This window comes from Candoia aspera, chromosome 8 (genome assembly GCF_035149785.1).
Source record: "Candoia aspera isolate rCanAsp1 chromosome 8, rCanAsp1.hap2, whole genome shotgun sequence".
Taxonomy (NCBI): domain Eukaryota; kingdom Metazoa; phylum Chordata; class Lepidosauria; order Squamata; family Boidae; genus Candoia; species Candoia aspera.
In genome coordinates this window covers 17,923,050-17,937,197 of record NC_086160.1, presented here as the reverse complement: position 1 = coordinate 17,937,197, position 14,148 = coordinate 17,923,050, and the positions used below count along the sequence as shown (strand labels likewise).

The window sequence follows — 14,148 nt, the reverse complement described above, 5'->3', positions numbered from 1 at the left end:
ACCTAGTGACTTTGGCAGATCTAAAAAAAAAAAAAGCTAGCCAAATTAATTCCTAGTTAGTACTTGGATGGGGGGCCTACAGAAAACCTCAAGGCTGTGGTCTAGACTGGGGGGTGAAATAGCAATGAAAAAGACTATGACAACCATTTCCATATAGCTGCCAACATGGACAGCTCCAGTTAGCCACCAACTGTCAAACCCAGCTCAAGAGAGTTTTAATACAGGCTTAGTAATACAACTCACAACCTGAGTCTTCCATCTTCTGGGTTTGCACAATACATTGAACCCAGAACTAATCATGGGCTAAGTACACACAATGCACTAATCCATGTTTGTTTCGTAAATCAGTTGTACTGTTGCAGCCTTACCCTCTTCTGTCAGAGCTATACAGAGCTACAGTGACATCTTTGAATGGTAGTCCTCCTGATACCATAAATCAGCACAATAATTTGCCTCGAATCTTCATTTAGAGACATCATCAACTCTAGATGAACTTAATTTTTCCCTATTAAGTACATTTCATGTTCCTCTTGAGGGGCTAGGTTCAAATATCTTACTACTAAGCCAGGATCTTTAACCACTGTTCATTAAACAAGCCACCAAAGGTCAAACCAAGTTTTATAAACCCTAGAGGCTGGCTTCCCAAATTATGCTAAGCCAGAAACAAACATCCTACATTAATTTTTCCACATTTATTTCCCAAATAAATGACTATTTTAAGTGTTTGCCCTTCTGAGCTCTAAAGCATGTCCCTTCAATAATTTATTCTTCAAACTGAGTAACTAGGCCCTGCTAAACAGCACATGAGATTCAAGGGATGTAAAGTGATCTAAATTGGCTGCTGGTAACTGGGAAAGAATTCTTGAGCTTATGGTACCACCATCATGAACTATCCAGCTGATGGACAGGAGTAACAATCCACCTGAAGAATTTTAGCAAGCAGAGACTTTTAGACTTTAAAAATGTTAATATGCCATTTTTCAGGAGCTAGAATATGGAGGTGCTCAATTCTTCATACATGGCATTTACAGAAGTTTAACCAGCTGGCAAACTGGTTAAACTAAAAAGCACCAACCACTATAGGATGTCACTGATCTGTTATATTTCCCCAGGCACCAAGTTTTGCAGAGTTCAAAATTAGGATCTTGGGAGATTTGAAGGTAGAAAGACAGACCAACATATTGAAGATAGCACCATTTCTCTCTAACACCTTTTCCTATTTTTTAGTGATAATGTAATCCTGAAGCAAAGTCATCTTTTAACATTTTTCCTGGCTTTCCTCCCACTTGGGAGATTAATTCCATCTGTTTATCACCTAATTTATATAGCAGTCCTTAATCCTGTACTGATTTTGGGCAATCCGATCACCTGCTTTTAATAGCTGAATATTTGGCAAAAACAATTTTCTGCTTTCAGCAACAGGTTGCTATGATGTAGAAGGGGGGAAATACTTTTATTACAACTGGCTTCCTTCCTTCCTAACTCCTTCCTACGTGGCATCCATGGGAAAGAGGGGACAATGGTCAAAAAAGTCAAGATGACATTTGCAACTGCACAACCTAAGACTCACCCATTTTTATGTGCATCATGTGGAAAATGGGTGGACTTGGATCACATAGTTGTAGCTGCCATCTTGACTCTTTTGACCCCCTGCCCCTGTGCACAGCAAAAATTGGGCTGTTTGGTGGACAGTAAACTGAAATAGATCTTGAGAAGGAACAGCAAGGCAGACAAGATCACTGCACAGCCAGTTTCAGCCAAATAAAATCAGCACATGATTTATGATTTTATGATTGGTTCATCATGGTTTCTCACAGATCATATGCGATTTCATTCAGTATGAACATCTGCATTCATGCCACCTGTTTTGCAGTAGTTTGACAAAGGTTGTATCCTGCCATGGAAGGATATGCCTCCTGAAAAGCAGGATATAAATAATGGTAAAATATCAATAAAACAAAGGTCACAGAAAAAGAGACATTTTATTTTGCTTATTGGTTCAAATAGAGATAGTAATTACCTCCCACCTTCCTTCATTTAACACCTCGGTTTAGCTATAATTGACTATTATTTCGTTGGAATTTTGAATATTGACGATGTCTCTGTTCTGTCATCAGACAGTCACCTCAGTTGGGAAGATGGAGGAGAGGCAAAAGCCACATTTCAACCCCCACCGCAAGTGGCTTCTGGATGAAAGGGCACTTCCTTCTCCTTACTAACATCTTCCCCTCCCTAAGCAGCTCAGTTTCAGCAGCACTATTGTGAACCATATTAAAATTTCAACAAGGACAGCTGTGGTTTCCAATTTTCTTTTAACCCCCAGAGCAGAGGAGGGTGGGTGCAAAGCGAAACCTTTTCCCAGAAGAAAGAATGAATTTATTTCACCAGTGCCTGGGTTTTTCTCCCCTTTTCTGAGCCACGTTCCTGCGTTGAGGCAAAAACAGTAGCATTATTCCTTCAGGTGAGTCTTTCCAGCAATTGGAAAGGAAAAAGAAGACCCACGTCTGACACTCGCGTGTGGCCGCGTAACCTTTAGTTCCCTCTGTGGGAGTGGGGCGGGGTGAGGGGCAGAAAGAAAGGGACCACTTGGAAGGGTCTCCTCTATCTTTCCAGGGTGACAACTAGCAGATTTTACAGCTCATTAAGCTAGGCAGAGCGGTCCTGCGATCAATGGCTTTCGAGAAGGTTCAGACAAAGCAATGCAGCTCCAGAGACGGGGGAGGGGTTTAGAGACCAAGCGAGAAAAGTCATCCCTTCTTTTCCCCCCTCTAGGGATATGAATGCAAGACTCAATAAAGGCTTAGCAGGGAATTTACAGGGGAAACGATCGAGGAAAAAACCGGAGACGTCAGCGGATCTCTCCAGGGCATCACAGCACAGGCAGAGGAAGGATCCCCCGCCAGCCTCCGCAAGGCTGGCTTTATTTAATCCTTGCAGGAGCAGCGCTGTCAGTACTACTACCGCGTTTCCCACCCCCCACCCGCGTCTCCATCACAGAAGTGGCTGCCGGAGCCGCCGCCGCCTTTCACCGAGGGTCCAGGAAGGCCGTCTTCCCCGAGCGCTCCTCCATCCCTTAGGTTGGCTGACAAGCCTCTGAGGCAAAGACGCGGCCCCGCGCCGCGGCTGCCCGGAGAAACACCCCCTCCAGCGGGCTGACCAAAATGGGGGAAGCAAGCAGGACAAGGTCAGGCGAACGTGAGCGCCCGGCAAGGTGGGCTCGCAAACTTCTGGTCCCCAGCGAGGCTCCCGAAAGGAAGGGGTGGCGATGGCAGGGTGGGGGATCCCCACCAAGAACAGGGAGGCACAGGGGGAAGCCTCAGAGCCCCGCAGTCCTACCTTGTTGGAGATCCTTGATTTGGCGACGGGAATATCAGTCGGGCGTTCCTGCTTGCGATGGACCCAATAAGCAGCGGAGCAACCGCCCAGCCCGGTCTCTCAAGCAGCCTCCGTTGATCTCCGCGCTGCTGCCACACCATGGCAAGGCGAGCGAATTCAAGACCCGCGAGCGATCACATGCTCTCTTCCTGCAACCCGGCAGCCTCGAGTCGAGGAGGGAGAGGGGGAGAAGAGAGGGAGAAGCCTCGCTAGGGGTCCGGCAGCCTTTCGGGTTTGAAAAACAGGGTCCTCCTCCCCAGCCTTCCACTGAAGCTTCGCCTGGCTGCCTTGCACAGCCTATGGGTAGGAAAGGCCAGTCTGGCATCGTCATTGACTTCCATGGAAAGGCTCTTTAGTGTCCTTAGACTGGCTTGTGTGAAAGGGGCCTTCAGAGCCAAAAGACATATGGATCCCAGCCAGGTAGGAACTTATGCGTAAAACAGTCTTCCCTCCCAAAGCCTTAATAGTATTCCCTAGCATCCTCAATTAGGTTGCAATATTCCCAGAAGGTCCCCCTCTGTGCCCTTCAGCTCCCTTGTGTGTACAAAGTTGAATGGTAGTAGACCTTCTCTGGACAAAGTGAGGACGGGAGATTGCCCACATGTGCTCTGAACAGTTGCTCCTTGCAAGGAGACTGCAAGACAGCAGTCCTGGTGGGTTTTGAGCACTGGGAGACAATGGAAATGGCCATCTAGCAACAGCAGTCTGCACCCTTGAAAGGACACTAAGTTTGCAAACTTCCCTTTCTAATCATGTTCAGAAACATCAGTTCAGATTGTTGATTGGAGCTCACACAATTTTAATCCAAATCAGTAGATTAATAGGAAAGTATAGAGACAATCAAGATGTAAAACTGATTTTACTGATGCAGGCTGCCTTGCTTGTTGTCTTCTGCGTGATAGCAAAGTCAAATACCAGATCCATTTTATTGTCTGTCTTAACTCTCCCAAATCTTCCAAAACATTTTTTCTCTAGCAACTCAGTCACAATGAACAGTAGCATTCTGGTTATCCTCCATCATGGCTCAAGCAAATCAGAATTTCTTGGTTATCTAAACAATGCAAAGGTGGGGATAGTTGCTATGGGGAAAAAAAACCCTAGGTCCCATTATATCTGACAGAATACACGGCATTAAGTTCTGCCACCAGACTCGTGTTTACTGACTGTACATGTATCTACCCAAATCCAAAGATGTCCTTTAAGTTCCTAACTCCACCACTCCACCTGCCTTCCCCACCAATCCCTGATGCAGAAGTTTCAGCCCTTAGTCTACAGAGGAATCCCAACATTAAATAGAAGTATAACATGAAGGCTATAGAAAGCACAGACACTTCAGTGCATGATATATTAATCAATTACCATTAGTCATGGACGGGACGCGGTGGCGCTGCGGGTTAAACCGCTGAGCTGTCGATCGGAAGGTCGGCGGTTCGAAACCGCGCGGCGGGGTGAGCTCCCGTTGCTCGTCCCAGCTTCTGCACACCAAGCAGTTCGAAAACATGCAAATGTGAGTAGATTAATTGGTACCGCTTCGGCGGGAAGGTAACGGCGTTCCGTGAGTCATGCTGGCCACATGACCCGGAAGTGTCCTATGGACAACGCCGGCTCCAAGGCTTTGAAACGGAGATGAGCACCGCCCCCTAGAGTCGGACACGACTGGACTTTACGTCAAGGGAAACCTTTACCTTTACTACCATTAGTCATAATAGGTAAGTATGTCTGTTGAAATTGTATTGACAGGTCATTCTAAGCTTTTCCAAGAAAAGGGCCCATCCTTCCATCTTCTTAAAGCGATTCACCTAGTGAGAGCAGTACTAGGATTTCCAATGAGACCTAGAGAGATCAGCAAATTTAGAGTAAAAAATTACCTTCGTTTCTTAAATCCTTTCTTGTCAGCAGGATTTAGTCAGGCAGGAGTATTCACAGCATGGGAGTTCAGTTTGTCCAAACCCCCACAGCACCCAAGGAAGGACCAGGCCACCTCTTTTGTCAGGCCTCAACAGCAACCTGCTTCAGCAATCTTTCCTTCGCATGACTTCTGAAACCAGACAGACTTGGGCAGAGGTTTGGGTTGAAGTGGCTAGTTGTGCCTCAGAAAGGTGGTATTCTGAGCTAGGCAGGGTGTCATTTTGGCGTCAGGTTCCTCTGCATCCCACTTCTTGGCTGGTCATTTAAAAGTGGTACTTCAGAAGGAAGGAGTCATCAAAGGATTCCTGGTAAACTCATGCACAGGCACGCCAATCAGCAGCTTCTGCTAATGCGAGTAAACATGTCATTCCTTGAAAGAGGTGGCACTGAGACAAGAATAAGCATCAACAGCTAAAATCTCTCTAACCACCAAAATGGTTTAAATCTAAGGGCCTGAATCCACATTCACCTATTGTTGTGGTTCACATTTGGGAGAAAACCACGTAAGAGACTTAGGTGATAGGTTCTAAGGGTAACATGACTGTATCCATGCAGAGATCCAGGTATACAGTGAATACAAGAATTCAGCATCTTCTGCAATGAAGTACCTCTCTTAAGACAACACACTTTCCAAGAGTACATCTGCTTGATGCCACAAAAGAAAGTAAACACAGTACTAGCACTGTGAAAAAAGTGTTTCTGCATGGAATCCTTGAGATTTGCTGACTATCTCAAGGCAACTTCAATCCGTTTATCAGAAGTGCATCTCTATACACAGATCTCTCTCTCGCCCAGGTCCATACTACGTGGCATATCAGGCAGTAAGGGTTCTCCAGCTCTTTCGGTCTTGGGTGAGTATTTCGGTGTCCTTCCGTATGATATGCAATGCCTTCAGGTCTTGTGTCAGTGTTCTTCGCCATGTTATTCAAGGGAGTCCTCGTTGTTTAGCGTCAGGAGTCCAACTCATTGCCACTTTAGGGATCTGGTTGTTCTCCATGAGGAAGATGTGACCAGCCAGTTGAAGTCTTCTACACGTGACGATGTTATGAAATTTACACCAGCTACTCCTTCGGAGGACCTCCTCGTTAGTGATCTGATCAAAATACTGGATCTTTAAAATTCGGTGGAGGGATCTCTGTTGGAAGCCATCAAACCTCTTGTTAATACTTGCTGATGCCTTCCAAGTCTCGCTGGCATAAATAGCTGTCGGGATCACGATAGAAGTGAACAGATCAGGCCCAGCAAATTGGTACTGTTTATAACTGGAAGGACTGTATGGGATGTTTCCTTCATCTTCACTTTGGTCTTAAGGGTGCTCATCAAACATCTAGTGGTTTTAATGGTACATCTCAAACACCACTAATAGTTACAGGTGGTCCTTGTTTAATGACCACTCATTTAGCAACTGTTCAAACTTGTGATGGCACTGAACAAGTGGTAATTATGACTGGTCCTCAAAGTTCCAGCCACTGCACTCACGGGCATGCCCTCACAGTCATGTGATCATGATCCAGGCACTCAGCAACTAACCCAGATTTCTGACCATCGCAGCGTCCCGCAGTCATGTAATCACAATTTGCCACCTTCCCACAAGCAGTCAACGGGGAAGCTGGCAGGAAGTTGGAAGTCACGACAGCAGCAGCATCTTGCAGTTACATGATTGCCATTTGCGACCTTCCCAGCTGGCTTCCCACAAGCAAAGTCAGTGGGGAAGCCGGCAGGAGGCCACAAGTCAATCATGTGATGTCTCACTTAATGACCACAGGTAATTCACTTAACAACCATGACAAAAAGGTCGTAAAATCAAATGCAGTCACGTGATGTGTTGCTTAATTGCTGCTTAAGTTAAGCACTGCTTAAGGACAAATTTTTCAGTCCCTATTGTGGTTGTAAGTCGAGGACTACCTGTACACGAATAGGGACTTTAGGCAGGCATCCTCAGGAAGTATTCTTTTCAGTATGCAACTGTTTGTGAACAGTTGATGAAACATTATATGGTTGAGAAGTTATTCCAGTCTGATCTGAGAGCATTGCCCATATTCTTCGAGGAACAACAGAAATTACTGGATCCAACCCTGTACAAGGAAAGGAACTTCTTTTCAAAAGATCTCAAATGATTATCTCACATTGTGTCAGCCTTACTAGGGAGACCAGACAGGAAACACAACCAGTTGAGCTAAGTCTACTTTATTGTAAGGTTACATTAACAGAAACTTGCAAGTCTGAAGTTGCTTCTCTCCCTCCTGCCCCCTCCCCCTGTCCCCTTTACAGATCAAAAAACTAGGGAGGGTCTCTTCTGAGCCTCCTGCCCACCCACATTCCTGCTGCAGTCTAAGCTGCCTTTTATCTGACTGTTCCCTTGGCTGTGTCTGGTTGCCCTGTCTCCCAAGGTCATTCCCACATACCATTATACATTAGGAGGTAGGTAATCTCTTCTTACAGAGACTACACTTTTAATTTTTTTTTTATTACCAAGGCCAGAGGGCATTTAACTAGAAACATCTGGTTGGTGAGATCAATTTCAAGTTTTTTCTCAATGGGAGAAAGAGTGGAATTTACACAAAATATATGGGTTAAACCTTTCTATAGGATATTTTGCCTATTTTAATATCACCAAAAATCACCATTCTGCAGCCATGACAAAGGGTGCTGGGGCTTTAAAAAAAAGGGCCTGGGTAGTCCATATGGCCCAGAGAATGTTCATTCCTACATGAATGAGTCCAGGCTGATTGCCACATGAAACCTGAAAGTAAAATTTTTCATCTAAATTGCAACAACTTCCTTCCCATTAAATACTTTGTTATATTCTGAAATACAGAGTTTCCTATTGACTATTTTAAAAAATTAAACAAAACAGTAGTTCTATTTGTGGACTATCTTATTAATTTATAAATAATGCCAAACTATTTTAAAACAGAAGGACAAATTTTAGATTATGTTCACTTGCTTTTTTTTTTACACAAGATACAAAATACTGATGCAATGAACTCATTGAAAACTGCACCTTCAAAATTATTTTGAAGACCTTATGGTTTCACACCCACTAAAGCATGTGGAATAATAAAAAGTTTCTCACTACTGTAATCCACAGTAACCCAGTTCAAGACATAACAGGAAAATAATTTGAGGGACTATAGTTTGAACTAACCAGATTTAAGCAAATCAGTTCCATAAATTTGGATATGTTTTTCTGAATTTCTTTTGCAGATGTTAAAAAAAAGAGAGGACAAGCCTGATAAAATGACTAACATAGAAGAAACCACACTGTACTTTTTAATTAATCCAGTATTCCATATCAGGAATGTTTAATTATGTTTAAATGTCTTTATCAATAATTAAAAGATTTTTTAAGATGAGTTCATGTGTTTATCATGATCTGAACCCATATCACTGAAGTTAACTGAGTTTGTACCAAAGTCTGATGTCAGTATGAAAAGCTTCTTTTAATACTCAGAAGAGCAACTTGCATTTCTACTTAATACAGTACAGAAAACAGGAATTGTTTGTTTAACACTGGCACATTAAAAACATGGTGATAATTCATTTTCTTTTTCATTTTTAAGAATAGGAGTGGCATAAAAAGATACCATGTGAATTATCAACTGGTACCTTAAAAATAAATGTTTAAATTCTTCTACTGAGACCATCATTCCAGTTTATATATATATATATATATATATACACACTTTATTATATGCTTTTAACTACATTTAGGAATTGGCTTGTCCTTCTTTGTTGAATGGCATTTTCTGTTCTTCTTACCAGTGTCTATAAGGAGAACCGGAAAATAATTTTTTTCTTCAAAAGGATATAAATCAATCTGCAACTATTTCTTGAAATCTGAAATTACTTCATTTAATCACAGTATCATTAGTATTGTCTACTAAGCAATATCAAGTAGATTAGTAACAGAACAAAATCCAAAATTAATGCTATTGAATAACAACTTTTACTATGGAATATAGCCCAGTCCAGAATGCCATGTACCTTTGGTTACACAGATGGACTATTTATGCCCAGTAATGTCCTTGTTATCTTAATTCATGGATTTTCTCCCATAATTAAATTTCTCTTCTTTTAATAAAGCACCCACAAAAATCGGCAGCTTGTAAAGCAAAACAGCGCTGGAGTTAAATGTTTTGGTGCTCAGCACATATTGCTGGTTGATGATAATGTCAAGATGACACAAAGCTCTGTCATTTAAGGAATGTATCTCATAACTTGCCACTTCATTGTGACAAGAACAACAACGTGATTAATTTTTGTGCAATAAAGATCATTCTTACCCAGGAAGTTTGGTATTTTAACCTGCCTCATTTTGCCTTTAAAAGCTGGAACTCAGGTGTGTCAACTCCTCAAACTTTATTTCTGAACTTTAAAAAAATGAACATTGCTAAATGACTTTAATACAGACATGATATTATATTATTTATACTATCATAATTTAATGTATATCAATTTAATTTTTTAATATAAAACAATTTTTAAAATGCAGATATACTTCATTTTAGAGATAAAATTAAAAAAAAGCATTTTAACTGACAATGTGACATTTTTGCTATGGTTAAAGGACATGATTAAGTTAAACTAATATAATTTATTTATACATACATACATACATACACAGACATTTTATAAAATTAGTGGCATGTAAACAACAACCTCAATAATAGATATAAATTATGGTTAAAGGACTCTTCATCTTCTGTATTTATCTGCTTTGCAGTCAATTGCAGCTACAGACTGTCTGTATCTGATTTAACTGAAAGTAAATAAGCTTGAAAGAAGAGATAACAATCCACACTATTACCTCCAATTCAGATATTTGGTTTAATCTGCAGGGAAAGTCAATCAGAATTGTTAAGAACTAACCCAGCCTATGTGTGATAGCAGAATGTTGCAAAGTTTGATCACACACTAAGTCCTCCTACACAACTTCTTGTTGTTTCAATATTCATATAGTGTTAACATTTAAGAGGTAGAATTCATGTCAGCACTGACAATGAGTCCAAACATGGAAACATCCCATTATTGTTCTGCTTTTAAAGTAACTGATTAATCCTTGAAGCCCACATTTCTAAGAAGAAAGAAAATGGAATAATTATATTGATAACATGCCCATTAAGACTTATTAAGCTAAGAATATTATGTTCTTTAGAATGTATACTTGGTGTCTCAAGTTAGATCATATCATATTAGAACTATTTTCAAAATATAATACTCACATAATTTTAGTTAAACAAAAAGTACCCAGTAGGTATTAATTATCTACCTACCCTCACCTCCCCCCACATTAAAGATGGTAAAGGCAAGACTCAAAGCTAACTTTCTAAAAGTACTTTGTCTCTGGGAAAAATGCAAAGTACAGGTCCAATCTCATATTTAATTTTGAAACTATTATGCAAATTAATCAAATGCCTAAAAAGTAAACAAACATCTAACCTATTTATTTATTTAATTACTTACTTTTCTGTTCTTTCTGTTGTTACTGAGAATGCTCTGTCTGGAGAATGTGATGGAGATCTTAAAGTTGAGCTAAGTGGGGATAAGTTCTGTAGAGAAGAGGTAGAAATGCCATGCCGTCGCATCTCTTGCATGGCACGTTCCCTATCAAGTAGAAAATTAGAACTGAACTTTGGTTGCATTTAAAAATATTTTCTCACATAGAAAACAAGCTGGTTACCGCCTTTTCCTACACAGTAAATTGGAATCTTAAAAAAAAAAACCTTTTTGGACTAAAAGAAACACTGCAATGGAAAGTGTTAGGATTGAATATGCAAACTTCCTGTCTTCTCTGCTTCAACCCTGTTCCAACAACACTATTGTATAGATATGCAAATCAGTTTAAATCCAGTCTGATTTTATAGCCAATCTGTCTGGTTTGTTTCTGTTTACATTTTTTTTAAAAAACAAGATCCATAAAATACATGTAAATTTGTCTTATTTATTTAAATTAAATTAAATTAAATTAAATTAAATTAAATTAAATTAAATTAAATTAAATTAAATTAAATTAATTTATATGGCCGCCCATCTCATATACATGACTCTGGGCAGCTAACAATAAAAACAGAGTAAAAACACAACCAATAATTAAAAATATATAGAAACTTGGGTTAAAAAAATCAACATCACAAAAATGTACATTTACAAATCCTGCAGTGGGGAAACGTGTGTAAAAAGAACAAAAAAAGAAAAGGTTTCTCCAGGAGTTTAACAAATGAGTACAGGAAACTGCCCCTAAAAGATCAATCTAAAACAAAGGAGAAGTATGTCCATATGAAATAATGAGAGCTAAAAATAATGGTGCTGTATTGAAATCAATATAAGCTACAAGAGTTTCAAATAGATTCCACACACACAAATCAGAAAGAAGCAGAACAACACAAAAATTTGCTTTCATTTTTTTTCCTGCTATTTACTCCAAGTCAAAGGTGTGCAGCTCACAGACTACCTTTGCTTTTTGAAATGTTGCTCCGAGTTCTGTGTGCGCCTGCCTTTGAAGAGGGATTAGACCTTAGGTGGTACAGAAATAAGCTGAAGAGAGACTTATAAGGATAGGTCTGACTGCAAAAGTGAAGCCAAATCCATGTTTTTCTGCTGGCTAGGACAACAGGATTGGCATAAAGGTATTGTAATAATCTAATTTAAAGCTGGATAAACTTTAGGTCTCCTACATTCATTGCTGGGCTGGGGGATGCATATACCCTTGTGTATAACTGGCACCCCAGTCTTTCTTCTTCCTAACGATCCTGAGAAAGATTATATGAAGGGAGGAGGAAACAACAAGCATCATTATTTGCAGGAAATCAAAGAATTGATCCTCAACAGCCAGCAATAAAAGCACCCTCCCCGCAGCCTGTTAATCAGCTTCTTGCAGAAACCAGCAAATCACTGGTTTCCTGATGCTAATTGCACTGGCAAACCATTTGGTTACTGGAAGGAAGCCTTGTTCACTCATAAGCAACATACAGTTGACTCCAGCTGTGTTCCCACTTTAAGATGGTTTTTTAAAAAAACACATCAATTTCCATGGATGTTTAACTGAAAGGTCTTGTGGTATTTACTGATAGGCATTTTGAAAATGTATTTTATTGCAGCTGGTTTATTTCAAATACTAATATTTAATGTAATACATTTTGAATATGCATCATGTTGTAAACCACAATTGTATGGAAAAAAAAGGTAAGAAATAGATTATATAACTAAGAAACAATACTGAATAATTAATTATTAAACCAGTTTTAATATTTTCTATGCAACACTATAAAACATGCTTTTATGGTTTCCTCTTTGAATGGGACTCGATAGTTGCCTTTTTAATAAAGCTAATTCACATACCGTTCAAATTGCTCCGTTGTCAGCTGTCTTCTCACAATATCATAATCAGTCTGCAGCTGTGCAAGCTTATTTCGGAGTATAGAGACTTCTCTACTAAGACTTGTTCTAAAAATATTGTGAAACAAAGAAAACACATTCACAGATGGCAGCTTACACAGACTTCAAAAATAGCTGCAAGCAAACAGATAAACAGAGACCTAGAAATTAAGAAAATATACCTATACTTGTGCATACACATTCAAAAAGTTCTTAAAATAAAGAAACCACTACTTAACTGCAAAACAGTCTACTTAAAATATGCATACTTGGAAATGCATTCACCTGAAACTACTTTGGACTGAAACCAATTCATACATTTGTCATACTGCTGACAGAATTTTTTATGCACTGCAATCTGAGTTTCCAAATGCCTATAATGAATGAGACACTTGTATGTGAATAGCCAATACCACCCAGAGTCACTTGTTTGTGAGATGGGTGGCCATATAAATGTGACAAATAAATAAATAAATAAATACTACATGCATTTGTAGTGACAACCATAATAATTTAAAACACAGCTCTAATTTTTTTTTTCAGCACTGCAGCTTGAAGAACAGATTTCACACATTATTTTTAGGATATTATAGTCCCTTTTTTACACTGTGCACAGCAGAGGGTGCCATGTAATGTAAGAAAAGACAACAACACCGTAGTTAAAGAAACATGTAAAACCATCCTTCCTTCTGTGAATAATTTCATCTTTGAATACAAGTTAGGCAAATTGCAATTCCAGGCAAAAATATTTGAAGCCTGTAGTTTCTAACAATGCCCTTTTCACCTAAAGATTACTAATCAGAAAATCTGGATTTCTTCAGGTAAAAAATATATACGATTAAATTTTTCAAGAACCCAGAGGTTTCTGCACTACATTACAAAGAACTGAAACAAAATATTATAAAGCTAGTTTTCTACTTTTCAACATACAATTTACTTTCTGAGAGTGTTAGCTTGTCTTTGAGCAATTGTATCTCTGAATCTTTTTCATGGGTTATCAAATGATTCTGAAAATCTTTGTCTCTGCTGGTAGCCAAGAGTGTTTCCAAGTTTTGTATTGTAAGTCGCTCACTCGACAACTGCTTTTTTAACAGCTCTGTCTCTGCCTTTGCGTCCTCATATTCTGACATGATCTAGAGCATAAAAAAAATCTTTTAATAAATAACCTCATAGTAAATATTATATGGTTTCATTTAGAGACCCTTCGGTCTACCCAGGCTCTATACAGATACAATCAGTTAATTTCTTTCTTAGCCCTATGTTAATATAGGAATCCTTTAAGAATGGCTACATGGATTTACTTAGGTATATAGATGATCTTTCAAATAATCTAAATCCAAACTATTTAGGAGTTTGTTTTTCAAAACTAGTATTTTGAACTGTGCATAAAAATACACTGATAACCACTACAAGGCTAGAAGATACCATTTAGACAAGAAGTCCAAAAGCCTGCTCATTGCAGGAATCTCAATGACAGTATCTAAAAAC

At 39.5% G+C, this 14,148-nt stretch overlaps 2 protein-coding genes across 6 annotated transcripts in view; both read right to left on the bottom strand.

Annotated features, from left to right (window-relative positions):
* The window catches only part of CRACD (capping protein inhibiting regulator of actin dynamics), a 120,703-nt gene extending 117,235 nt beyond the window's left edge, over window positions 1-3,468 (bottom strand). For both annotated transcript variants that reach the window (XM_063309987.1, XM_063309988.1), the window contains exon 1: window positions 3,337-3,468. The gene's annotated coding sequence lies outside the window, so the exon portion shown is untranslated. The remainder of the gene's footprint in view (window positions 1-3,336) is intronic.
* A 5,514-nt stretch (window positions 3,469-8,982) lies between these two features.
* The window catches only part of CEP135 (centrosomal protein 135), a 54,514-nt gene continuing 49,348 nt past the window's right edge, over window positions 8,983-14,148 (bottom strand). For 2 of the 4 annotated variants that reach the window (XM_063310142.1, XM_063310145.1), the window contains 4 exons: window positions 13,591-13,793; window positions 12,625-12,729; window positions 10,750-10,890; window positions 8,989-9,656 (listed from right to left, as the gene is read on the bottom strand). In XM_063310142.1, the coding sequence (XP_063166212.1) occupies window positions 9,608-9,656; window positions 10,750-10,890; window positions 12,625-12,729; window positions 13,591-13,793 (498 nt within the window). In that variant the 3' untranslated portion in view covers window positions 8,989-9,607. Of the gene's footprint in view, window positions 10,361-10,749; window positions 10,891-12,624; window positions 12,730-13,590; window positions 13,794-14,148 lie in introns of all 4 variants that reach the window. The other 2 variants (XM_063310143.1, XM_063310144.1) reach the window with 2 other exon arrangements.